This window comes from Aureobasidium pullulans (genome assembly GCF_000721785.1).
Source record: "Aureobasidium pullulans EXF-150 unplaced genomic scaffold scaffold_18, whole genome shotgun sequence".
Classification (NCBI taxonomy): Eukaryota; Fungi; Ascomycota; class Dothideomycetes; order Dothideales; family Saccotheciaceae; genus Aureobasidium; species Aureobasidium pullulans.
The window spans coordinates 115623-139005 of record NW_021941038.1 but is presented as its reverse complement, the minus strand read 5'-3'; the positions used below and the strand labels follow the sequence as shown (position 1 = coordinate 139005).

Here is a 23383-nt window from a genome sequence, read left to right as displayed (position 1 = left end):
CACAATGATATTGAGAACCCGGCGAGGGTCCACTGAGAGCCCAACTTTCTTTGCACTCTTACTGGATTTTCTTTGATTTCCCAAAAACTTCGTGAAGTTTAGAGTTGAATTCTTGCAGCATCCTGTGCTTGGAGTTCAGCATACGCTCAAAAAGCCCGATATGTTTTTTGTCAATTCACTAGGCTCGAGCGCAATTAAAATCAGGGGGATTCTCGATTCATGTGTGGATATCTAGGTTACTTAGGAAGCGATTGAGTACGAGCACAAACTAATCACAGTTTCGATCCTTCAAGTCAAACGACATTCTTCTGCAACCACTCTTCCCAGTCTTTCTTCGAGAAGCTGCTCGAGATGTTTGGCTCGTTGAGTCCCTATGATTGACGTCAGTACAAATATCCTGGCTCAGGATTCATCTTTACTCACGTTAAACAGAACAGTGGGTGAGACATGAACTCCAACCAAACGACCAGCCTTGATAAGTAACTTGAGATCGTTGGTGACCTGGTTGCCTGTGTTCAAGCTTCCATCTTGACCGGGCTTGTCAGAGATCTCGAGAAGGCTGTAGATCTTGCTCTCATCCAGACCTACACCGGCAGCAAGCTTGGCGAGACGCTTGTATGTCTGGTTTCTGGTCTCATTGACTACATTGACGTCAAAGTAGTCGGTCTGCTTGTCAAACAGAGCGGCGGAGAAGGGCCAGAACTTGGAAGCATCGGTTCTCAGGACTGCAACGGCGGCTTCGTGGACCAGGGTTGATGACGGGTGCCATGGCTGGATCTGTTGGCGGAAGATGACCTGAAGCTTATCTGAGTACTTCTGCTCGACAATGGGCGCAACATCGTGGTAGAAGGTGTCGAACTGCTTCTTGCTGAAGGGACAGACGTAGTCAAGGACTACTACAATTAGTCATGGTGATTCTGCAATGGCTTTCATCGATGGAAATGGAACATACATAGCTCCAGAGTGTGACTGGCATTACTCGACAGAGCCTGCCCAGCAAACTTGGGAGCGAGAGCCATTTCAGCAGCTTGTTCGCTTGTTGAAGTCGAGAAGTCACTTGCAGTACTCTGATCCCGGGTCGCAGTGCTGGAGACTGGTGGAAATGACTCGGACAAGGTGGGTTGACGAGACTCAGATCCAGGTGGAGCTTGGTTTGGAAAGCCAAATAGATTGCCTGTCAAGCGGGCCACACGTGGTCTTTCTTCTGGATGCTGAGTATAATAGAGACCTGCTTCAGCCTTTCTGATCTTGCGTTCTTGTTGTGCTTTGAGTTTTGCTTGTCGTGCTCTGTGTGCTGCTACAATCCCTTCTGGTGTTGGGCTGGAGTGACTGCCGCCGATTCCTATCTTGACGGAGTGCTACAGTGAAAATGTGCTGAAAGTCGTGTACGGATGGAATTGATTATAGGAGCAACGATGGATGGAGTTGATTGTAGGAGCAACGATGGATGCAGGCTTGAAGGATGATGGTTGTTGAGTTGATGTTTATATCTACACTTGCGGTTGGCGAGCTTCAGTCAAACGATGACGCGAGAGTCGGAGCTGTCGGATTTTGCGGAAGGAGCGTCTCCCGACGGGGTCCAGATCTCTTTCCCGAACTTGCGCGTTCGTCCTTTCGTGCTCAATTGACACTTCTGTAGCTATTGAAATATACAATGGATCTTGGATCAAGCTTAATGTCCACAGAGAGCATACCACAAAAGTCGGTTTCTACGGACAAAGTGTAGCTCCTTTGTGCGCGGCGGGGTTTCGATTAGAAACATCGTGCATTTTGGGTGCATCCCCATGTCGCTGCAGTGGGGGAGTCGAAGGTGACAAACATTAATCATACTCTGACTCGGAATTCAGATCAAAAGGCCTACGAGATTGGCCCAAGTTCTACGTGACTGTCCAAGAATCTAGCCCCAGTCTCGGGCAATCTCAGTCTAGAGTAGAGCTCGCGAGTCGCGAAGGAGCTCACGAAGTAAAGCGAAGGCAACAGCTTGGCATGCGCCGGATAAGAAGGCTCGGCTGGTCGATAACAGCTCGCGTTTCGGCGCGTCTACCTTCGCCACACCATCTTCTCTATCCTGTCATTGGTGAGGACAGAGGAATGGAATCTTTATAAAGATGTCGATACATGCTCTTCCACAGACGGCAGTACGCACAATCCGCTCTGGTCAGGCCCTGACAGATCCAGCTTCTGTGGTCAAAGAACTTATTGATAATGCTCTCGACGCGCGAGCATCGAACATCACTATCGAGATATCGACCAATACTCTCGATGTGATCCAAGTCAAGGATAATGGTCATGGAATTGCGCCTACAGACAGGCCACTTGTGGCAAAGCCTTATTGCACCAGCAAACTCAAGGATGAAAAAGATCTTGCTCTTGTAGGTTCATCCTATCTTGGCTTCCGAGGTGAAGCCTTGAGCAGTGCATTGGAGATGAGTGGTGAGATGATCATCACTACAAGGGTCGAGGGCGAAAGCATTGCTACTGCCATCAAAATCTGTCAGACTGGCGATCCAGCTCAAGATCGTGCAACGCACCCCCCAGGAACCACAGTTCGCATTGCCAACTTCCTCAAGAATCAGCCTGTTCGCAAGCAAGTCGCCTTGAAAGCCGCACCCAAGACACTGTTGAGGATCAGACAACTACTACAGTCGTATGCCTTTGCCAGACCATCCACTAGGTTGTCATTGAAGGTTATCAAGGCCAAGAATGACAAGGATAACTGGACTTATGCACCCAAGATTGGCAGTGGAATCGAAGACACAGCTTTCAAAGTTGTGGGAAAGCCTTGTGCTTCTCAATGCACCTGGGCAGAGTTGGAGCACGAGGGCTTCACCGTACAAGCCTTCCTTCCTCGCCCAGACGCTCATGCTTCCAAGATCAGCGGAATGGGACAGTATGTGTCGGTTAACGATCGACCTCTCACTTCGTCCCGGGGCATCTCCAGGCAACTCATTCGAACATTTAAGGAAAGCCTCAAAGAATCATCACCATTAGAAGACGCGAAGGATCCATTTCTATACTTGTCGCTCTCTTGTCCGCCAGGCAGTTACGACGTCAACATCGAGCCAGCCAAAGATGATGTTCTGTTCGGTGATGTCGACAAAGTCCTGGAAGCTGTCAGAAGACTGATGCTGATCTCGTACCCGGAAAAAGAAGAGTCAGACGAGGTAGCAGCTGCGATTGAGACCACTGCCAATGCTCGTGAGCTCTTTGCGACACCAGCGCCTGGAAACAGATCGAACAGGATTGAACCAAAGAGCAACATGTATGACCTTGATGAGGATGATCTCACTCTGTTCATGGACTCTGTAGATCAGCCCAGGGATGCCACTCTTGATGAGGAAGAGGAGCAATTGGGATCAATCAGAAGTGCTGCTGTGTCAAACCCTTGGATCACCGCCAAAATGAATGCTTACAGCAACAAGAAGAACAACGCCAACGTGCAGCTTCTGACACCAGCGAAGCAAGCATCGAGTTCTCTGATGGAAGCAAGTTCGCCTGCTTTTGAGACAAACCAACTCCAAGATATTACGCCAGGATTGCCAACGCCTCGTCCGTCGTCTCCAATGTTTTCCCGGTCTGAAGATCCTGATTCAAGTGGTCCTCGCCGAGTCATAGGTTCCTCCAATCTTCCTCCGGTACCTCACATGTCAATCCAGAGAATGTCGCCAATGAGGAACAGTGTCGAAGCTTTCGAAAGCTCTCCCGCACCACAGCGCATGACTCTGCCTCCTCAGCAATCCTCCGAAGGTACCCCACTAGACATGATACCAGAGGCAGAGCCAAGAAGACGCAGTCCACCCAAACAGCAACAGCGGCAGTTTGTCAATAAACCTTTCGTGTCCCCGGTCGATCCTGAGCGCGATGCGTGGTTTCACTTCCCGGAGTCGCAGAAGTCGAAGCAACCTGGACGGAAAGTGCAATCGCAGAGGCCGAACGGCGAGAGCTTCGTTCCCAGTGGCGAACCATACACTTCAGCCTCGAGTGCTACGCCTCCTCCCAACAATGCTGATATCCGTGACTTCCTTGGCCGAGGTCGTGAACAACACTCTACTACTCCTGCAACCACTGTCCCTGAGGCCTCAGAGAGCGAAAACTTGCCACCGGTTGATATTCACCGCGAGACACAGCCTAAGGGGTTCTGCAGAGCGAGCGAACTCAACCTCGAAAGTACTCAATTTGTCGAGCCAACACGTCCAGCTCCATTACCAAAGCCGAGACGACGCAGAACGACAGATAATCGAGCACTGGAAGAAGTATCCGGCAATGTCAGAGCGGACAACGATGAGAGTGGGTCTGAATACGAAGATCCCCCTCGTCGCCGCCGCACTGGAGAATCCGATCCGAAACGAGTACGTCGCGTCAAGTCATCTACTCTTCCGCTCGAAAAGGTACCTCTGAGTGCACAAACTCAAGGCTGGACTGCTAGTGTATCTACCACTGTTGATGACGTAGAGAAAGAGTTGCAGGTCGTTGAGCCGCAAGGTACATTTGTGGCATGGAATGAACCTGCATTTGACACACAAACGGTCGTGAACAGAGGTTTCGCAGAGAACGATGTTCAACAGTGGACCTTCTTGCTCAGCCAGTCACTGCTCAAGCTCGAGCCAGATGCCGAATTGGTGCGCGATCTGGAAGATGTGGTGAGAAATACGATGAGCAGATGGGGTTCTTTTGCTGCTGCTTGAACAGGCATATATTCTTGTTGTTTTGCCTTTCCGATCGGAGAGGATTCATCGCTTTCTTGATATTGATGATTTTGCTATCGAGCCAGGAGATATTGCCTACATGAGAGGGGAGGCTCATGGTGCTATGAGGTGGCTTTTTCTTTTTGATGTTTGGCATGATACCCCAGCGAGAGAAGGCGCTTTTGACCTTTATGATGTATGACAATCGCTGTGTATGTATAATCAATGCTTTCGATCTTTGCTTATGATGCTCTTCAAAGTCATAGTTCAGAGAAGTTGCCTCTTTGACTCCCTTTGACACCTCCACTACAGTTCAAGAAGTAGCACATCTTCCTGCTCACTATCACACCCCCCTAGCCCCCCTCTCATATCCCTCCATGAGCTCCCCAGCACGTACGACATAAGCCCTCGCAGGCAACACATCCCTCATCAAAACCTCATGCACCTCTTCCTTGAACTCAGCACACCCATCCTCCACAACCGTAACCACAAACTCCTCATCCGTTGCCGCCAACGCCGTCCTCAATATAACTCCCGCACTGCTTATTCCTGCCAACACCAAAGACTTAATCCCATTCTTCTGGAGATGTTGCAGAAGACCCGGTGATTTGAGAGCAGAACCATAACAAGCCGGTCGTATAAATGTCACCTCCTCTCCACCATCACCATCCACGCTTTCCACCAAAGAAGCAGGTTCTCCAGCATCGAGCGACTCGATCATAGATGCAACAACCTCTTCCACCATGTTATTGGGTTTACATGTAGAGAAAGAAGGAGGATTTGAAGTATCGACCAAGCAGTGAATGACATGGATATTTTGATATTTGGCCCATTTTCTTAGGTTTGCGGCGGTGGTTACAGCGGGTGAGGAGGAAGGACCTAGGGCTTTTAGGAAGGTTGTGTGGAAGTCTAGGAGGAGGAGAGCTGTTTGGGAGGGGCTGTAGTGGGCGGGGTTTGAAGGGTCGGATGGGTTGAAGGTTGTTGTGTTGGTTGCCATGGTTGTATTTCTGAGTGTAGTATGTTGCAGAAAGTCAGGTGTGCTGTGAAGATGGTGTGGATGATTGCACTTGGAGATGAATGCAGTATCACCTGAGAAGGATTCTACGCGCGGGGAGACATCTTGGTCCGAGATATGTCGCGATCCTGTCGACCAGATTGATCCATAGAGCAGGCGCATTCACCTGATAAGAGTATAAATCCCAAGAGGAACATAGCATATTATACACAGATCTAAAAAGATCACCTTCAATATCTTACACGACATCCCACCTCTTCCATCTACGCGTCCAGCGCCTTCTTAGCACCATCCACAATCTTCTTGACCTCACCAACGCCCTTCTCAACAACCTTTTCCATCTGCACACCAGCCTTCTTCAAGTCATCCGGTCTTGCAGTCTTTGCCAACTGCATCGCCCTCAACTTCTTCTGTTGTCCTTGTCTAGCATTCCTAACTGCATTGCTTGCCACATCTCCTGCTTTTGCTGCTGCATTGACGGTGGCCTTTCTGGACTCGGCGGTGGGTGGTGGGATGGGGATGTTGAGGAGGAGGGGATTTGCGCCGGTGGGGTCGGGTTGAGGTGTTAGGTTCAAGTTTGCGGACTGGATTGACGAAGAGATAGGTTTGAGGTGCTGTTGAGGGAGGCGGTCAGTATAGCCCTTGGTAGAGGAGTAAGGCATGAAGTGTTTACCTCTTGCTCGCCGACTACGACTTGAACGACTCTTCCCTTGGGGACCACTTGCGCGAGATCTCCCAATTTAACAGGTCCACCCTGCTTGAGCTGCACACGCAAAGACTCGAGCACCTGGGGGTTGAAGCGGCCACCTTGTCTCAGCTGCGAGAGGTCGGCCTTTAGCTTCTCGACAGCATCGTTGATATCGGACTCGAGGGCGCTGAAGTCGAAGGGGTCTTCCGAGCCAACTGCTGCTGGAGCAGAGGACGACGAGGATGAAGAGTCGGAACGAGAAGCCTCGCGGGCTGCTTTGCCGCCTTTCTTTAGCGTGGCAGGTGTGTTGCTGAAGGTGCGGATAGATGTGTGTTTTGCTGAGGCAGCTGCGACCAGACTTGAAGGACTGCAGAAATTGGGTGTTAGCTCGAGGTCGCAATTGTTATTGCACGATGTGAGGCGCATACCGGAAGCTACATTGTCTTACAGCAGCTACATCCCGCGACAGCAGGCGAGAGCAAAGTAGTTGTGTTGATCGTGATGGGCGCATTTTGGGAGTGTGGTTTTGTCTTTGGGCGCTCGACCTCGAAAGCCGAATGTGGAAAGAACTTGTGACGTCGGCGTGCGTGCAAGCTCAACTGTGACCCTGTCCTCATCGATCACGAGCCATGGTCGGATCGACGAGCGATCTTCTGCAAGGGCAGGCGCGCGTGTATCTGGAAGCAATTGCTGTCTGGTATTAGACGCAACTAGTACGCGCTTGTGTCAGGCACATGAAATCTACTGTGAGAATGACGACAATTTGAACGACGATCCATCAATGCATTGCTTAAAACTGATTAAAGATTGTCTGACTGTGTACGCATGAGTATCTCGGCCGTAAGGACTTGGAGGATAAGAGAAAGCAGACCCAAACACACTGTGTGCGTGACAACAAGAAAACAATAATGCAATCCAAACGCCAAAGGAAGGTGACATATCACCTCTGGTGAAAGCATGTCTGTGAATTACCGTAGTGGAAAAGCAAAAACTCCATGGTGGGAAATGTGATGGGGGGATATTTGTAAAACCAAATGAAAAGGCCAACAGTCTGTCTCATCCAAGATCGAAAGACTAGTCGAGCCTGTCTTATGAGAAAAAATCAATCGCTCGTGGGGAATCTTTTATGCGTGATGCAAACGCAGAAAAACACTTTCCCACCTAACCTCCCAGCTTGCGCCGTGATTCATATCAATATGTCTTTGCATTGTAGCAGGAAAAGTGAACGCCAACCTGATGCCCAGAGAGTAATGAGAAGTGATGACTGTAACGCTTGAAGCGCAACAATCCGTAAAACCAAGGATTAATATGCCAGAAAGACGAATCAAGACCGACAGTCCTGATGATTATCATGACGCCAATCAGTGGGCGGACGACAACGAACAATACGCGGAAAGAGGCGATCAATGGGCGGAAGACCACGATCAATACGCGCAAGATCATGATCAGTGGGTGGTGGACCATCAACAATACGTAGAAAGGCACGATCAATAGGCGGAGTAGGCGGATGACCATGATCAGTGGGCTGTGGACCGTCAACGATACGTGGAAGGACGGAATCGATGGGCGGAGTAGGCGGAAGACGCGGAGGGCCATTGACAGCACACGGAAGACCACGATCAACGCGCGGCGGAGGACTTGCCTATTTTCCGTAGCCAGCATAACCGTTGTGGCCGCTGCCGTTGGAGTACGAGGTTGCGTTAGGAGGACAGTCCATGAAGCTGTTCATACTGCTAAACGCTGCCGGATTCGAGTATTGAACAGGTGAGATGTTGCGTGAAGCTTGAGGGTAGCTGTTCATACCCGGTTGGGAATGACTCTGAGGGGGAATACTCCTGAAGTTGTGCGTAAACCCACGAATAGCGCTATTCTGTTGCATGGGCGGCATAGGATTAGAGTGTTGCAGCATAGGTGGTGGTGGGGACTGAGTTGGCGGGCCATGTAGACCAGGAGCCATCAGTCCAGGAGGTGGACCTGCTGCAGTGCTGAATCCAGGACCCGTTCCGTTGCTGAAACCTGGATGACCTGCGTGAGGGCTCATGGAATGTTTTGGGTTGTCGCTTCTAACGCCTAGAGGATTCTTAGAGAAGCTGACCCGGATGCCTCCCTTGTAGCTGTTGTGCAATTGTACGCCATACAATTCATGGAGGGCATGTGATGCATAAGTCACATCCTCGAACTCGACGAAACACATCGGGCCATTGGCTTTTGTACGGAAACAGAGTCGCTTGAAACCTCTTGCTTTGGAGAACAAAGACTTGAGCTCGTCCTCACTGGTGTGAAGCGGAAGATTGCCCACATACAAGGTATTGCATGGAGGGTGCTGGTCGGCAGGGTTGGCAGGAGGGAAATCATGTCTCAGATTTTTGTGCGAGAAGCTTCCGTTTGTGGTGACATTCGAAGGCCTGGAAGAAGCTGGCAAGGGCGGCGACCGCATTGAATGCGGCGAAGTGTAGTTGGGGCTCGTGGGAGAGGTCACGTAGTGAGGGTAACCACTTCCGTTCATGGCGCCTGTCTCAACAGATAGGTTGCCAAATTGGGGAACAGGATTGCTGTGACCCGTCAAGGCATTTCGTCCGTTTTTGGCGTAACCAACTGGATCCTTGAGGAGCTCTCCGGTTTCGTCGTCGTCGTTGCCGTCGTTGATAACAGACTTCCCAGAGATTCGGTTCGGACCAGGGTAACCATTGGCGTGCGGAGACTGAGGAGAGAAGATGCTTTGAATATGATTGCTGCTGTCAGGAGCGGGAAACTCGAAGGACTGGGCAACAGCAACAGGCGGAGACGTGAGTGGTGAGCTTACGCCCCAACTGGTACTGAAGCGAGAAGACTGACGACTCAAGGGAGCCTCCGAACCGTTACTCGAACCGCCGGAGCCAGTTTGTTGTCGAGCTGCCGTACCGTCGACAGTATTGCGTCTCGAACCATTGTACGCGGATTGGGATTGGGATTGAGAGTCGGGCAGAAGCTCGACAATCATTTTTATTCCATTCTTACCAAAAGGCTTTCCGTGAAGGCGATCCTTGGCTTCCATGGCACCAGCCTCGGAGTGAAAGGTAGCAGTGGCAGTGCTGAAACCAGAATCTTCCAGGCTGTCTGATGAGTGTACAAATTTGGTGCCGTCGAGGTCAGTAGCGAAGATGAGCATGCTTCTGAGCGCATCCTCACCAAATTGGGGTGGCAGACGTCGGATGCGGATCGTCCATCTGTTTGAAGTATCTGAAGGCTCGGAGTTTCTGTGGTTGTTACGTCTTCCTATGGTGGGTGACAGGCCTGGCAACTGAGAAAGAGTGTCGGAGGTTGTGGTGAAGACACCCAGCTTACTAGTGCCATTGAGCTGGCCTATTGGCGACAGGCTGCCTAGATTGGGTAGGTTGTTCATCCTTGAGGTCGGAGGGCTGTATCGGGTGGGACGTTTTTCGGCCATTGCCTGGGACTGGGCTGCGCATGCGATTTAGACGGAAGCTGAGTGATGACTCGACAGACGTCAGCAAGGCGTGTGCGTGCTTTGTCGACTATATGAGCGAGTTTGCGGACAAGGCAACAGGGTGTGGCGAATGTAAGAATGCGATCACAGGAAGGCGATGGGCAGAAGGTGGCCGAGAGGGTTGAGATGCGACCGAGTTGCGACAAAGCTTCGAGGGGCAGGTCGAGGGTGCGATGCCGAAAGCGACCGAACTGCGCTGCACCGAGAAGCGTCTGATGCGTGCTGCGACAGGGAGTTAGACAGACTGATGAGCCCGATCGAACACAACCAGAAAGATGTGAGCGACAGGGGGTAAACTTGACGTGTCTGTGGAGCGGACAGGCAAGCAGCACGGCGACAGCGACGGTCGGGGAAGATGAGAGATGGAGGAAGGCTGGCAAGTGTGGAGTCAGAGAGTGCGCCGATAAGACCGCATTTCACATCCTTGCGAACACGGCAATGGCTGGGAGTAAGACTAGCAAGCCTTAGTGTACCGCCTGTCGCGCCATCATTGACACCTCGTCCTCTTGAATTGACACAAAGGCCCGCATACTATCCAGATCTTGTAACAGGCCTGATGCTCATCCACTCTCTTGTTGTGTCACTATCCAGACTTCGACCACGCGACATGAGTTCTTTAGCAAGCAAATGATGCAAAGCACAGCACGACTGCGATTCTGCTTATGAACTCTAATTCCCGGAGGCAGCATCCCTCAAACCTTGTTCACCCTCCTCTTGGCCCTGGTTGGCCAAAACCGCGGTCCAGGGACATGGTCAGAGGATATCGCGCCCCCGGATCTCCTTTTGAGCAGATGAGAAGTTATTACCAAGGCCGTTCACTTTGTCGACTCCTGATTGAGACCTTTCGCAGCTCCAAACTGTCCTTTGTCCCAACACAATCGCCGTCTTATTTCAGGGGTCGAAGCCGAAAAAGTCACGGCTGTCGTCAGATCGCACGGCCCAAGTTCCTCCCTGGTAGGCGTCAGCGGTGCATGAACTCTACAGTAGGACCTCTCCTCCCGCGACCGGCTCAGGCTTTCGATAGACGTGTCGGCTTGCTTCGGTCTTTTGAGCCAGATGAGCCTTTCACGACTTATTGGCCTCTTCTAACGCAGTAGCCGGTCAGTATCGCACTCAAAAAATGCGAGACAAAGGTGCGACCCAAGCCCGTGGTTCCAAGCGTTCTGGGGTTGGCGCCGGTGGCTTTTGACACGTGAAGCTACTCTTGAGTTCGACATGTAGATTGTTGGTGGATCTTCTCCAACACCACATCGCATCACCACAACACACATGCTGTCTGAGGCGGTCATGAAGGCGCATATGCCAGATCGCCAGGCAGCACAACATCAGCCTATCGTAAATATTGTCACTCTTTCTAGCGTACTATATCTGCCATCTTTCTACGGGTAGACTGTACTCCTGAGATGGGGCGCAATCTAGTGCACTTTAAACGGATGCAATCCTGCATCTGACGAATATGCGCGGCTCATCAGCTTCAAAAACTTCACTCTATCACAGCATCAAGGATGGTAAAGAAGAGCCTGAAGCACACGGGAAGGCTGTGCCTTGATTGCTGCGGTACAGATGTCAGCCCCATGGGATCCCGCTTCAAGCGAGCTATCGTGGCCAGCAGAGCTTCAACCATAGACATCTTGACACAAAGTAACAATCTGTGTGAGCGGTGCAGGATTCGGTATCGGAGATATCCAGGAGCGCCTTGTTCTGTGAGTACAGATCCGATTGTTGGTTCAAGACACCACAGGCAAACATCTCGGCCAGCGCATCTCCGGCTGATCTCTGACACCATTGGTCGCTCGGCAGCGATGCAACTGCGGCTGGATATTGATGCGCCGGCTTGATCAAGGCGATCAAGACTACGAGATCACGTTGACATTTGGCAAGCCAATGAGATGGAGGCGCGTTTCATCAACAAAGCATTCGAAAAAGCCCTGAGGCAGTTCACTATGAGCAGGCCATGTGGCTTGACACGGTATACAATGTACACAATAGGTACTCGAGGTCAAACAGGATGCTTGGTATTGCATTGATCGTCGGAACTCTCTCCGTAACCGAGGGCTATCAATTATCGATCAAGAACCGGCATAAGGGGAACATAAGTATGGAGATGGGTAACGTTCATAATGCGTGAAAGGCTCTACTTTGTGCGGTCTGGCAGTCTTTTGATAGTTAGTCTTCATGTCTTTGGTTGTCAGATACAATCATTGATGCCGTACCTACTCTTTCGACTCTGATTCTTTGGAATCCTTCGAATCCTCGGCGGATGATGCAGGTGCCTGGAGAGTAACTTCCAGAATGTCCTTTCCTCCGTGCAGACTGATCAGGGATAGTACAGCCTTACAGTTCTCTCCAGTAAGAACAGTGGCTTTGGGGAAGAGCTTGCTATCCCTTCCTTCGGCTGCCCAGCGCACCTTGATCTCGGTCACCTTCTCGGCCTCTTTGCTCTTCTTGTATTTGGCCAGAGCCTCGGCGCAGTTGGTTGAGTTGGCAGCCAGATCCTGGATGCGATCGCTCAGATTCTTGATGCCGATTCCAGCGTTGATGAGTACGACCTCGTGCCTGGAGGACGAGTTGCCGATGGTGAAGACGACGGGAAATTCTTGTGCCATGGTGTGAGTGCGTTAGGAGAAATGTGGATAGAGTAGATTTTGGTTTGCAAAAGAGTCTGAAGAAACAAAAGGAAAGACAAGAAACTTATGCTGGTTGGTTGGTTGTTCGCGCATTCCATCCCTGTAGCACCACTGACGTATTAAAGCATGCTGAGCCTGCTTTTCTGCATATCAGGTCGGTTCCACTTCCACTTTCTCCACGCGGCCTCTCATAGAAGCTTCTTTGACATTTCTGCTGATCAACTACTATCTCAAGACGTCGCTGTGTAATCGAGAAGAAGATCTGAAGGGATCGGTGGCATATTGCAAGACCTTACCTTTGTCTAGAGTAGCCTCGCAAATACTGGAGTTTTCTGAGAATCCGAGGAGGAGTAGAACAGTCTTGACTATTGTACCTCGTGGAGAGCGACAACATTTGAAATATCCAACATCAGCATTTGTTAGAATAGATTTCTGAACTCAAGTCCGAAATGGTCTCATGCTCCAAAGGTGAATACAGGGAGAGGGTTGGAATTGCATGTGAAAGTCCGGGTTGAACCCTTGAGCTTGGTTAGCTACAACGGCGCCAAGCGGACTGACGAGATGGAGGCCATGCAAGATGGTCGTACAACCATATCGACCTGCACATCTTCGCCAACGCCGAGTATTCGAGATTTGCGCTGAATCTTTGCGAGAGGAAATCCACATCATTCACATTCTTCACCGCGCAATTGCCAATTCCCGCCGTGTCAGTTTCGACAGCGGAGCCGAACCCACATTCCGACAATCAACATGGACCGAAGCCTGGATGAGATCCTCGAGGAGCGCCAGGTTTGTCCAAAGCAGCCTTCGCATGGCAATAACCATCTAACGGATGGCAGAACACCCGTGGCGGACGCCGTGGAGGACGTGGCCGTCCTGACCGCGATGGTGGCCGTGGACCCCGACGAGACTACGAACGCGAACGCGACTTTCCCAGAGACGGCGTAAAAAAGGTGCGCGCCATGCTCAAGAAGAGAGGATGCATCGACTTGGACTGACCTTCTGGCTGTGCAGGTTCTCCTTCCTTCCTCGTGCTTCAGTCAATAGGACGACATCCATCAACATGCGTCGACAAACACCAACCACTTGGCTCGATCCGCTGACCGTAATCTGTATCAGTCATTCCCCAGAGAAGATGCGAGAAACATTGACCGGTGAGTCTATGCTTCCAAAACATGTGCTGTACATAATGCTGATCCGCCCTGCAGCGACTGGGTCCACGATAAGTTTGAAGACGATGACTGTTAGTTTTGCTCATCATGGCACACTCGGCCCCATTCTGATCCTTGGACAGCCCGTCGCCCTACAAGAGGCTCGCGCAACGATCGCTACGACAGAGAACCTGCAAGAGATGCGTATGTACCATACTCTCCAGACCGCGCGATTCCCAAATCTAATCAAATCCACAGCTCCGGCTCTACCAGCATCCGCGTGGAAAACATCCACTACGATATCCAGGAACCAGACCTGAAAGTACGTTCACTTCTCTCATTCGCGTCCTCTGCGCTTCCATATTGACCATCCCTTCACAGGAGCTATTCGAGAGCATCGGACCCGTCGAATCTTTACGCCTACTCTACGACCGCCACGACCGCTCGCAAGGTGTTGCTTATGTTGTCTACCCCAGCGCAAGTCTCGCCGACCGCGCCTTCCGTCAATTCGATGGCCAGAATGCTATGGGCCAACCCATCTACTTGACCATCCAACAACAATCCGCCGCGCGCCCTGCCCGCAACCCCTTTGACAATGTCGAAAAGCCTGCCCGCAGCTTGTTCGATCGCATCGACAACCGTCGCAGTGCTAGTCCCGACTCGCGCAACGTCGATCGCTATGTTCCCCCTGGCGGCAGAGACCGTCGCAGCTCGCGCAGTCCTCCTCGTCGTGGAGGCCGCGGCGCTCCTCGTGAGGCTGGACGTCGTCCTGGTGCTCGTCGCGAGAACACTGATCGTCGCGAAAACGGTGGTCGCGAGCGTGGTGACAGACGTGGTCCTGGACCCAAGGAGAACGATGGGAGACCCACAGTAAAGGGACGTCCCAAAAAGACTGCCGAAGAGCTCGATGCTGAGATGGACGATTACTGGGGTGGAGGCTCAGCTGCCAACGAAGGCAGTGCTGTTGCATCGGGTCAAAATGAGCCTGGTCGCGAGCCCCAGGTTTCCACCATTGCTGGAGGAGAGAACAACAACATGGGCACAACATCCACGGCCCCTGACGATGACATTGACCTCATGGTCGAGTAAGAGGCCGTTCGAGGTCATGACACAAATGCCTCTCCCCTCGTTCAACTAGTCATGTTTTATGCAAAGATGGCTCAAAAACAAAAAGATTGGAAAAGGATCTGGAGTACAGCTTGTATATTTAGGTTTCATGTCAATCACTTCGGAATCGTACAACGAGACCCAGACACCAACAAAACGAAGGTTCAATTGATCCTTCTCTAGTTGATTCTCTGCACTTCTTGTATGCAATCTATACAATTGCTCATTTTTCCTGCGTGTCCTTGGAATAATACCTGCTTTTCTCCGTCTAGTGATTGATCGCCAGAGATCTCGTCTCTCAGGCGCAAGCAGTGTCTCTGAGACTTCCTACCTTGCCTGTTTCGAGTGGACTTAACAAGCAGCGTCTTCGGGCAGATCGTCATCCGTCTCCCTCTCTTGACGGTATGTGCGCAAGGCATGGCGGTCATCGCGGGATTGATGGCGTCTTTCGGAGGATTGTGTAGTCTCGTCGTGTCCGACATCATTCTTGTTCGGGCTCTTCTACTTCCACAGACCGTAGGACTCGGTGGTGGCTTTCCACAACTTGATTGTGCCGTCTTCGCTGCCTGTAGCGTAGAGTTTGCCATCAGGGGAGAATGCGCTGGTCCATACGGGACCGTGGTGACCCTTGCGTGTTTCTGTTCTTGCTGTCAGCTTTTGAGCATACATGATAGGCTTCGGGGAATCGCATACCAATCTCAGCGCCAGAGTCGAGATCCCACACCCGTACGAAGGTATCTCTAGCACTTCCAGTGACGAAACGACGCTGGCTTCCACAAACAGCCACACTAGCAATCTCCTGGTCCAACGTCTTGGAGTCGAGCAAAACACCAGGACGAGCACCATCGAAGAAGTAAACACTCTTTCCAGCAGCAACACTCAACGTGCCATTTGCCGATCCGTCCAGAATGCTAGAGTTGAGTTCGCAAGACCCGATCGTGCCCTCGACCTCGTGTGTCGCAATCGCCGAGCGCGATCGCAGGTCCCACCAACGCAACTTCTTGTCGTCGCATGCTGTGGTCAAGATGTTCGAGTTCGCGGCTGACCACACGATGCTCTTGATTGTTTGACCGTGCTCGCCGGCACCGACTTCGTAGCATTCGTCGCCGGAGGAAGCACCGTTTGAGACGCCTGCGCGAGTCAAGTCCCAGATACGCAGCTTCTTCTCCATGCCACCGGTGGCTAGACTGGTAGGGCGGTCCTGCAGGGCAGGAAAAGCAACAGCGCGGACAATGTGGTTGTGCTGCAGAGTGTGCAGTTGCTCGCCGGTAAAGGTGTCCCAGACCTTTGCGCTGAAGTCTGCTGAGCCGGTTGCTGCGAGGGAGCCATCGGCTGAGACACGAGCAGACCAGACTGCACCCTTGTGGCCGACAAAGGTGCCGATCCAGTCGCCGGTCAGGCCGTCACGAAGCATGGGATTGTTGTCTTTACATGCTGAGATGAGGTAGTATTGCGGTTGCGAAGAGGATGCGGAGGCTGGGCTCAGAGCGGAGAAAGAGATGTGGGTAATGGGGCGAGAATGGCCGTGGCAGGTCAGAGGCACTACTTTGCTGGTTTCTAGATGGCTCGGCGGTTAGTTGCTGCGGGAGAGGCAGGACTGGTGCTGGACGCAGTACCTGTAGCCATTGATGCGATTCTGTAGGGTATAAAGTATTGGAAGAAGTGGAGATATCAGACGCGTGATAGCGAGTGTTCAATCGAGGAAGTGAAGTAAGGTAGGTAAGTCAGAAGTAGGCAATTCGAGGCAGTCCTTGTAGAAGATTTGAAACAGCGAGCGGTTTGAAGAAAGGGTATATTAGTCTAATCAAAAGACAGCGTATAGACGATGGAAGCCGGCAGCAACAAGGGATATCAAACGAAGTGAAAGAGGAAAAGACTCAAAGGTGTTTTTGCAAAGGGAGAGGTGGTCAAGGGTGATGATCTTCTTGCTGATGCAGGGCAACTCTGGACCGCGGGGTTGACACGAGTGTTCGAAGTCCAAGAACGTTTTGGTACAGCGAATCAGAAGCACTCGAGACACTACATACCAACTCCATTAACACATCACAAAACCCAATCAAATCATGTTCTGGGCTCTCGGATCCATCTACGGCGCTACCGCCGTCGCCTTTGGTGCTTTTGGTGCTCATGGCCTTAAGAAAAGAGCAGGCATGGATGCTCAGAAGCTGGCTTCATGGAACACGGCTGCCCACTATCAAGTCAGACAACGTTCTTTTCTTGTGACATATCTTTCAGTCAATTACTAACTTATCACAGCTTGTCCACTCTGGCATGATTCTCCTTACAGCTGCCGCTGCTCCCAAGAACAAAGTCGCCGCTGGTCTCTTCGCCGCCGGAATCACATGTTTCAGTGGCTCAATCTATTTGCTCACCCTCGACCCTCAGAGATTCAGAGCTCTTGGTCCAGTCACACCGATAGGAGGTCTCTTCCTCATCGGCGGTTGGGTTGCCCTTGCTGTCGGGTCTAGAGGTCGTATTCTCCCCAAGGCTTCATAGGCCTTGAACCTAGGCTTCATGTCCAAACTTCAAGGCAATGTTAAGCCATGAGGCTTTTTGTATATATATCTCCTCTCTTCAATTGCAATATATCCAACCACATACTGCTTGTCTCTGTAGCTGCAGTCAAATGATAGCCCTGACGTGCAGTAATGCCTTTCGAAGAGCTCTGTCTCACATACGTTCAAATAGATGGTCAGTTTACGATGTCTCGTGTAGGCTTCAGTAGGCTTCTGAAACGTTATGCTACCATCAACTTCTCGTTCGCAACAGGTACCAGTGCAAATTTGGGAATTGTTCTCACCATCAATGTCGGTTTACTGCAAGGGGGAAGACTTTTTGTCTAGATTTCTCTAAAGATGATGAAAAACTGATCGCGCGCGCAAAATCCCTTCGAATTTGCCTATTGCTACATACGAAACTCAAATGCGGCGCGCACGACGCAAAGAGAAATCGCTCGAAATATACACAGAGTCCGACCCGCTTACATGTCCTCGGAGGCGGTGGCACCGGTGATAATCTCGACCAGCTCACCGGTAATGGCAGCCTGTCTGGTACGGTTGTACAGAATCTGGAATCTGTTGATCATGTCACCGGCGTTCTTGGAGGCGTTGTCCATGGCGTTGCGGCGAGCAGACTGCTCACAGGCGTGACCCTCGGCAAGAGCCTGGGTGATGTTAGTAAACTTGTGGTCTCACGAGCATCCGTCAGAAAGGGGGTACGTACCCAGAAGAGGGAGTTGGCCAGAGAGTATTCGCGGAGGTTACCGAGGATTGAGTCGTCAACCTCGAAGGAGGAGATGTTGGCTGACGATGAAGTTAGTCAACTGGCAACATGTTTTGGATGGGTATGTCAAACGCACCAGAAGCCTTGATGGCGTCCTCGGAGAAGGCCTCAACAACGGTGGGCTCGTACTGCTGTGCGTTGAGGAACTTGTTGTAGAGAATCTTGACGCTGGAGTAGTTGCCGGGAAGCTGGGTGATCTGGTCGGCGATGGCGGAAGCATCGGCGAAGGAAGGGACGTCCTTTCCGACGTTGGCGAAGGAGAGGGCCATGTTCTTGGGGTTGGATCTGCCGAGCTGAGCCTTGCACTTCTCACCGAGGACAACAAGCTCGTAGCTCTCGGGGTTGGGGCCGTAGACTCTGCGGACGTAACGAGAAAGACCCGAGTGGATACCACCACAGAGACCCTTGTCGGAGGAGCAGACAACCAGGAGGGTCTTGCCCTCGGCCTCGAGGGGCTTAGTCTCAGCCTCCTCGAAAACCTGCTGGGAAGCCTGACCGTAGGCACGAGACGAGTTCATGGCACGCTGGGCGCGGGTGAGCTTGGTCGAGGCGACAATCTTCATGGTCTTGGTGATCTTCTCGATGTTGCGGATGGACTTGAGACGGCCCTCGATTTCACGGAGAGTAGCGAAGTTGGCGGCATTGGGGGCTTGGGGCCTACAGAGGCACAGCGGATCAGTACAATGACCATAGGTTGCGCTCGTTGGCGCATCGGTGGGCTCAAGGGAAAAGCTGTTTCGGCGTTGGGCTGGGAGGTGGACGGGCGTACCTGAGGGCGGCAACACCAGCCCTGGCGGTGGGACGAGCGGCGCGAGACAGCATTGTCAGGCTATGGGAGCGGAGAGGTAGATGAGGACGAAGTGAGATGGCGACGGCCTTCGGGATTGAACTGCGAGCTCTGCTGTCGTTGTGTCGCCCACACCCGATGTCGACTCTTGGCGTTGCTGCTCAGCGCACAGACTCTTTTCAGATCGCGCTTCGTTCTTGCCTCTCTGAGCCGGGTCCGAGTTCACGTGCCTAGCTTGCACGCAGGAACGAGAGTTCTTTCCTCTCCTTCACTTTTTGTCTAGGTTCCATCTCAAATCCCTTTCTACCCTATCTCTCTCGCCCGCCGTCAGGTCCACCTGTGCCACTCTCTCCATCTCAGTCCGCCAATCCAAACTTTTCAGCGTTTTACTTCCGCGTTTCCGCGTCTCTCTCAGCTCATACTTTTCTTGGAGTACCCACACGCGTCTTTGCTGTGTCCAACCGTCTAGGCTACAGACATTCAGTACTTCGCGTTTCCTAAAGCTTCAGCTCTCCAATCGTTTACCATATACTACCGCTCGCAAACCTTGGCCTTTCATTCCAGCTATGTCGGACTCGGAGGATGATAAGCCTTTGATCAAGGGTGAGTCTATGCAGCTACCCGTCTGAATTGTTTGCCTTGCGATTTCGTCTCTATTGGACTCGCCTCAATTACATCTTAGCTCTCACCTTCAGCTTTGGTCTTGACTTTGAGCAATTCACTTCAACTTTCATCACTTTACGTCATACACTACTCGAAGTCGTTCCTTATTGCTTTTCCTCTGCTTCCCTTATACTTCGTTCCTTCCTCGCGACATAACCATCACAGCTTGACATACTTTCTTCAATCTCTCACCTTCATCTTCTTCATACCACTTACACTTCCACAGCCAGATCCAACGAGCGTGTCAAGATGGATGACACCGATACCAGCATGACTGACTTGAACCCTGGAGTCTCGGTTCGCAACGGCCCCATCGACGACGACATGGATGTTGACGCGCCTACTACCAATGGCAACGGCATCAAGCGCAAGTCATCAATGAATGGCAAGAGTTACAAGGACGCGACTGAATCTGAGGACGAAGACGATGTTCCATTGGTGTGTCGCATCTACATCATCACGATCTTCCTGTTCTAATTCACTTCGCAGACCAAGCGCAGAAGGACATCCAAGAACAAGGCGTCTTCTGACTCGGAAGATGACCAACCTCTTGCTAAGAAGACTGGACGCAAGCCTCCGAAGGTCACCGCACAACAAATTGGCGAAGAAGACGACTCCGACATTCCTCTCACCAAGAAGCTTGCCAAGGAGAAGGCCGTCATCGAGAAGAAAGCAGAAACACAAGCCAAGGCAATTCGCGCAAAGGCCAACAAGACTGCTGTGAAGGCCGAGGACACTGATGAGAGCGACGTTCCACTCAAGAAGAAGGTTGCACCAAAGAAGAAGACCAACGGTGTCAAGAAGGAGGGATCTTCTGACGACGACAAGCCATTGAAGAAGGCTCCCGCCAAGCGTGCAGCAACAAAGTCGCAAAGCGCTACTCCTGCTGCTTCTGCAAAGAAGGGCAAGAAGGCCACAAAGGAGGAAAGTCCAGAGGAGAAGGAAGAGGACGACGAGGAGCAATACCGTTGGTGGGAGGACACTGCCAAGGGTGACGGCACCAAGAAGTGGTCTACTCTGGAACACAACGGTGTTGTCTTTCCTCCCGAGTACGAGCCTCTTCCCAAGAACGTCAAGATGCGCTACGACGGTGTACCAGTCACACTGCACCCTGAGGCTGAGGAAGTGGCCACTTTCTTCGGCGGCATGCTCAACTCCACCCACAACGTTGAGAACCCGACGTTTATCAAAAACTTCTTCGGCGACTTCAAGGAATATCTCGATCGCACCGGGCATGGTACCAACGCCAAGGGAGAAAAGGTTAAGATCCTGAAGTTCGAAAAGTGCGACTTCAAGCCCATCTTTGAGCACTTCGAAGCCGAGCGCGCAAAGAAGAAGGCTATGACTACTGCGGAGAAGAAGGCAGCCAAGGCAGAGAAGGACGAAGCTGAAGCACCATTCATGTTCTGTCTCTGGGATGGTCGCAAGCAGAAGGTTGGTAACTTCCGTGTCGAACCTCCTGGTCTTTTCCGTGGACGTGGCGAGCACCCCAAGACTGGCAAAGTCAAGACTCGCGTCAAGCCTGAGCAAGTCACCATCAACATCGGCGAGGAGGCTACCGTACCCGCACCTCCGGAAGGCCACAAATGGAAGGAGGTTCGTCACGACAATGAAGGTACATGGCTCGCAATGTGGCAGGAAAACGTCAATGGCAACTACAAGTACGTCATGCTGGCAGCAAACTCCGACGTCAAGGGTCAATCGGATTTCAAGAAGTTCGAGAAGGCCAGAGAGTTGAAGAAGCATATCGACAAGATTCGCAAGGACTACCAGCGTGAGCTCAAGGATGAGCTGATGGCCAACCGTCAACGCGCAACTGCTGTCTACCTTATCGATCAATTTGCACTCCGTGCTGGTAACGAGAAGGGTGATGACGAAGCTGATACCGTTGGTTGCTGTTCTCTGAAATTTGAGAACGTCACTCTCAAACCCCCGAACAAGGTCGTTTTCGACTTTTTGGGTAAAGACTCAATTCGCTTTTACGATGAGGTCGATGTCGACCCGCAGGTTTTCAAGAACCTCAAGATCTTCAAGAAGGCGCCCAAGAAAGATGGCGACGAGATCTTCGACCGTCTCACTACCAGTGCATTGAATAAGCATTTGAGCAACTACATGCAAGGCCTGACTGCCAAGGTGTTCCGTACCTACAACGCCTCCTGGACCATGGCAAGACTTCTTCAGGACATGAAGGCAGTCGGAACTCACGCTGAGAAAGTCAAGGCATACAACGACGCCAACCGCAAAGTAGCCATTCTCTGTAATCACAAGCGTACTGTTGCTGCTGGACACGCCGCACAAATGGAGAAGGTGCAAGACAAGATTGACGCTGTCAAGTACCAGCAATACCGTGTCAAGCAGATGATGCTGGCCCTCGACTCCAAGCAGAAGAAGAAGAAGGGTGCTGATTGGTTCGCTCTTCCCGAAGGTCTTGATGAGGAGTGGATGAAGAAGCATCATGAAGATCTGGTTGAGCAGGAGCGTCAGAAGATCACCAAGAAGTTCGAGAAGGACAACGAGAAGTTGAAAGCAGACGGCGAGAAGGAGATGAAGCCCAAGGAGCTTGATGAGCGCCTTGAGGTTGCTACAGAACTTGAGAAGAAGCTCAAGAACGAACTCAAGACGAAGAAGGTCGAGCCTGAAGGCAAGGGACCTTCCGTTGAGAAGTACGAAGGCCAAATTGAGAAGCTTACAGCCAGAATCAACAACATGGAATTGCAAGCCGAGGATAGAGAGAGCAACAAGGAAGTCGCTCTCGGAACTTCCAAGATCGTAAGTTTTTGCTGTTCAATTTGATATACTCTTCTTTTCTAACGTGCCGTACAGAACTACATCGACCCTCGCCTCACTGTCGTCTTCTCGAAGAAGTTCGACGTCCCTATCGAAAAGTTCTTCTCCAAGACCCTGCGCGAGAAGTTCGCCTGGGCCATTGCCTCAGTCGAAGAGGACTGGGAATTTTAAGCTCGCTCTTCGTGGTCCAACAACACAATCCAAATCTATCGACATATTGATACATTCCATCATGTTCACATTGTATCTCCAGCATAGGCTCGGCAGATATTGAAGGGGAAGCGAGAAGCGGATTCTTCAAATCTGCGCTCTGGCTGCCCAACGCCTCGATCACAACAGAGCCACACCAACTCTGTGGAGCAGCATGGACACATTGAGCCTCTGGTCACTACTATTATGGCCTTCCAAGATGGCAGTGGCCGTTTCCGAGCAAGATCATGCCACAGAAAGGTATTTTGCCGTCTTGCGATGCGACAATGCTGCTATGGCAACCGTGATTCATTCTTATTCAGTCCTGACCTTGCTGCAATTCAGTTTAGCACACAAGAATAAAGCTGAGCTTGATTACCCATTCTTTTGTTTCTCCTCTCCATCGATTTCCTTTTCTTGCTGTTGATCATTCGTGATGGTGTCAATCATAGTTGTGTAAGTCTCGATGCTGTCTAATATTGTGATATTTGCTCGCCTCTAGATTCTATTTGAAGGTAAATCCCACTTGGCCGTTCACGGCAACAGATTACTGTTGTTGCTCTAGCTGCGCTTCGAGGTTTTCGGGCTTCAAATGGCATCGTCTGGTATGAAGAAGCTGGCCAGAGCACAATGGAGAGTTTGACAGCCAGACACTGGGAAGCAAATGATGACTGATCACAAGAGTCACTCATCTCTTTGGTATTCATTAGACATGCTTTTCATATAAACCACACAGAATCACCATGCATCTGCTTTCCTTCTACTCCAGATACTCGACTGTTACTTTCCAAGAGTGGTTTGACTCGTAAAACAGTGCATCTTGTTTATTCAAGATCGAAGCACTGCACAAACGTCAGGATACAATCAGTATATCTACAGCAACAGCGACTTCTGGGTTTCTAATTCAAAGTGGCT

The 23383-nt window shown here is 51.3% G+C and overlaps 12 protein-coding genes across 12 annotated transcripts; 4 read left to right on the top strand and 8 right to left on the bottom strand.

The window, feature by feature from the left end:
- Positions 1-201: 201 nt before the first annotated feature.
- Positions 202-1492, bottom strand: M438DRAFT_367768 (uncharacterized protein). The gene is made up of 3 exons (XM_029907987.1): positions 953-1492; positions 424-893; positions 202-371 (listed from the first exon to the last, which is right to left on the bottom strand). Exons 1-3 carry the CDS (start codon positions 1017-1019, stop codon positions 294-296), a joined length of 615 nt encoding a protein of 204 aa, XP_029757655.1. The 5' UTR covers positions 1020-1492; the 3' UTR covers positions 202-293.
- Positions 1493-2108: 616 nt separating this feature from the next.
- M438DRAFT_238838 (uncharacterized protein) lies at positions 2109-3140 on the top strand (the record flags this gene model as incomplete). The annotated part of the gene is made up of 1 exon (XM_029899500.1): positions 2109-3140. A coding segment is annotated over one exon (1032 nt), but the record flags the coding sequence as incomplete, so codon positions are not given.
- A 1888-nt stretch (positions 3141-5028) lies between these two features.
- Positions 5029-5682, bottom strand: M438DRAFT_279640 (Isochorismatase hydrolase; the record flags this gene model as incomplete). Its single annotated transcript, XM_029901099.1, has 1 exon — positions 5029-5682. One exon carries the CDS (start codon positions 5680-5682, stop codon positions 5029-5031), a length of 654 nt encoding a protein of 217 aa, XP_029757653.1.
- A 126-nt stretch (positions 5683-5808) lies between these two features.
- M438DRAFT_347975 (ribosome recycling factor) lies at positions 5809-7078 on the bottom strand. The gene is made up of 3 exons (XM_029906028.1): positions 6817-7078; positions 6374-6755; positions 5809-6314 (listed from the first exon to the last, which is right to left on the bottom strand). The coding sequence occupies exons 1-3, from the start codon at positions 6897-6899 to the stop codon at positions 5964-5966; spliced, it is 816 nt and encodes a 271-aa protein (XP_029757652.1). The 5' UTR covers positions 6900-7078; the 3' UTR covers positions 5809-5963.
- A 379-nt stretch (positions 7079-7457) lies between these two features.
- Positions 7458-7956, bottom strand: M438DRAFT_74321 (uncharacterized protein). The gene is made up of 2 exons (XM_029910285.1): positions 7622-7956; positions 7458-7561 (listed from the first exon to the last, which is right to left on the bottom strand). Exons 1-2 carry the CDS (start codon positions 7901-7903, stop codon positions 7550-7552), a joined length of 294 nt encoding a protein of 97 aa, XP_029757651.1. The 5' UTR covers positions 7904-7956; the 3' UTR covers positions 7458-7549.
- A 74-nt stretch (positions 7957-8030) lies between these two features.
- Positions 8031-9770, bottom strand: M438DRAFT_279569 (uncharacterized protein; the record flags this gene model as incomplete). The annotated part of the gene is made up of 1 exon (XM_029901092.1): positions 8031-9770. One exon carries the CDS (start codon positions 9768-9770, stop codon positions 8031-8033), a length of 1740 nt encoding a protein of 579 aa, XP_029757650.1.
- Positions 9771-11870: 2100 nt separating this feature from the next.
- M438DRAFT_347973 (uncharacterized protein) lies at positions 11871-12567 on the bottom strand. Its single transcript, XM_029906027.1, has 2 exons — positions 12072-12567; positions 11871-12035 (listed from the first exon to the last, which is right to left on the bottom strand). Exon 1 carries the CDS (start codon positions 12479-12481, stop codon positions 12089-12091), a length of 393 nt encoding a protein of 130 aa, XP_029757649.1. The 5' UTR covers positions 12482-12567; the 3' UTR covers positions 11871-12035; positions 12072-12088.
- Positions 12568-13252: 685 nt separating this feature from the next.
- Positions 13253-15044, top strand: M438DRAFT_383330 (RNA-binding domain-containing protein; the record flags this gene model as incomplete). Its single annotated transcript, XM_029908937.1, has 6 exons — positions 13253-13291; positions 13342-13455; positions 13550-13656; positions 13711-13745; positions 13797-13975; positions 14035-15044. 6 exons carry the CDS (start codon positions 13253-13255, stop codon positions 14740-14742), a joined length of 1182 nt encoding a protein of 393 aa, XP_029757648.1. The 3' UTR covers positions 14743-15044.
- A 217-nt stretch (positions 15045-15261) lies between these two features.
- Positions 15262-16428, bottom strand: M438DRAFT_399144 (WD repeat protein; the record flags this gene model as incomplete). The annotated part of the gene is made up of 3 exons (XM_029909399.1): positions 16365-16428; positions 15454-16317; positions 15262-15398 (listed from the first exon to the last, which is right to left on the bottom strand). The coding sequence occupies exons 1-3, from the start codon at positions 16384-16386 to the stop codon at positions 15262-15264; spliced, it is 1023 nt and encodes a 340-aa protein (XP_029757647.1). The 5' UTR covers positions 16387-16428.
- Positions 16429-16763: 335 nt separating this feature from the next.
- Positions 16764-17421, top strand: M438DRAFT_324210 (DUF423-domain-containing protein). Its single transcript, XM_029903048.1, has 2 exons — positions 16764-16958; positions 17017-17421. The coding sequence occupies exons 1-2, from the start codon at positions 16824-16826 to the stop codon at positions 17254-17256; spliced, it is 375 nt and encodes a 124-aa protein (XP_029757646.1). The 5' UTR covers positions 16764-16823; the 3' UTR covers positions 17257-17421.
- Positions 17422-17740: 319 nt separating this feature from the next.
- On the bottom strand, positions 17741-18864 carry M438DRAFT_279619 (ATP synthase F1 gamma; the record flags this gene model as incomplete). Its single annotated transcript, XM_029901096.1, has 4 exons — positions 17741-17923; positions 17983-18062; positions 18119-18691; positions 18804-18864. 4 exons carry the CDS (start codon positions 18862-18864, stop codon positions 17741-17743), a joined length of 897 nt encoding a protein of 298 aa, XP_029757645.1.
- A 207-nt stretch (positions 18865-19071) lies between these two features.
- Positions 19072-22850, top strand: M438DRAFT_347971 (topoisomerase I). Its single transcript, XM_029906026.1, has 4 exons — positions 19072-19432; positions 19719-19930; positions 19982-22261; positions 22316-22850. The coding sequence occupies exons 1-4, from the start codon at positions 19396-19398 to the stop codon at positions 22448-22450; spliced, it is 2664 nt and encodes an 887-aa protein (XP_029757644.1). The 5' UTR covers positions 19072-19395; the 3' UTR covers positions 22451-22850.
- Positions 22851-23383: the final 533 nt, after the last annotated feature.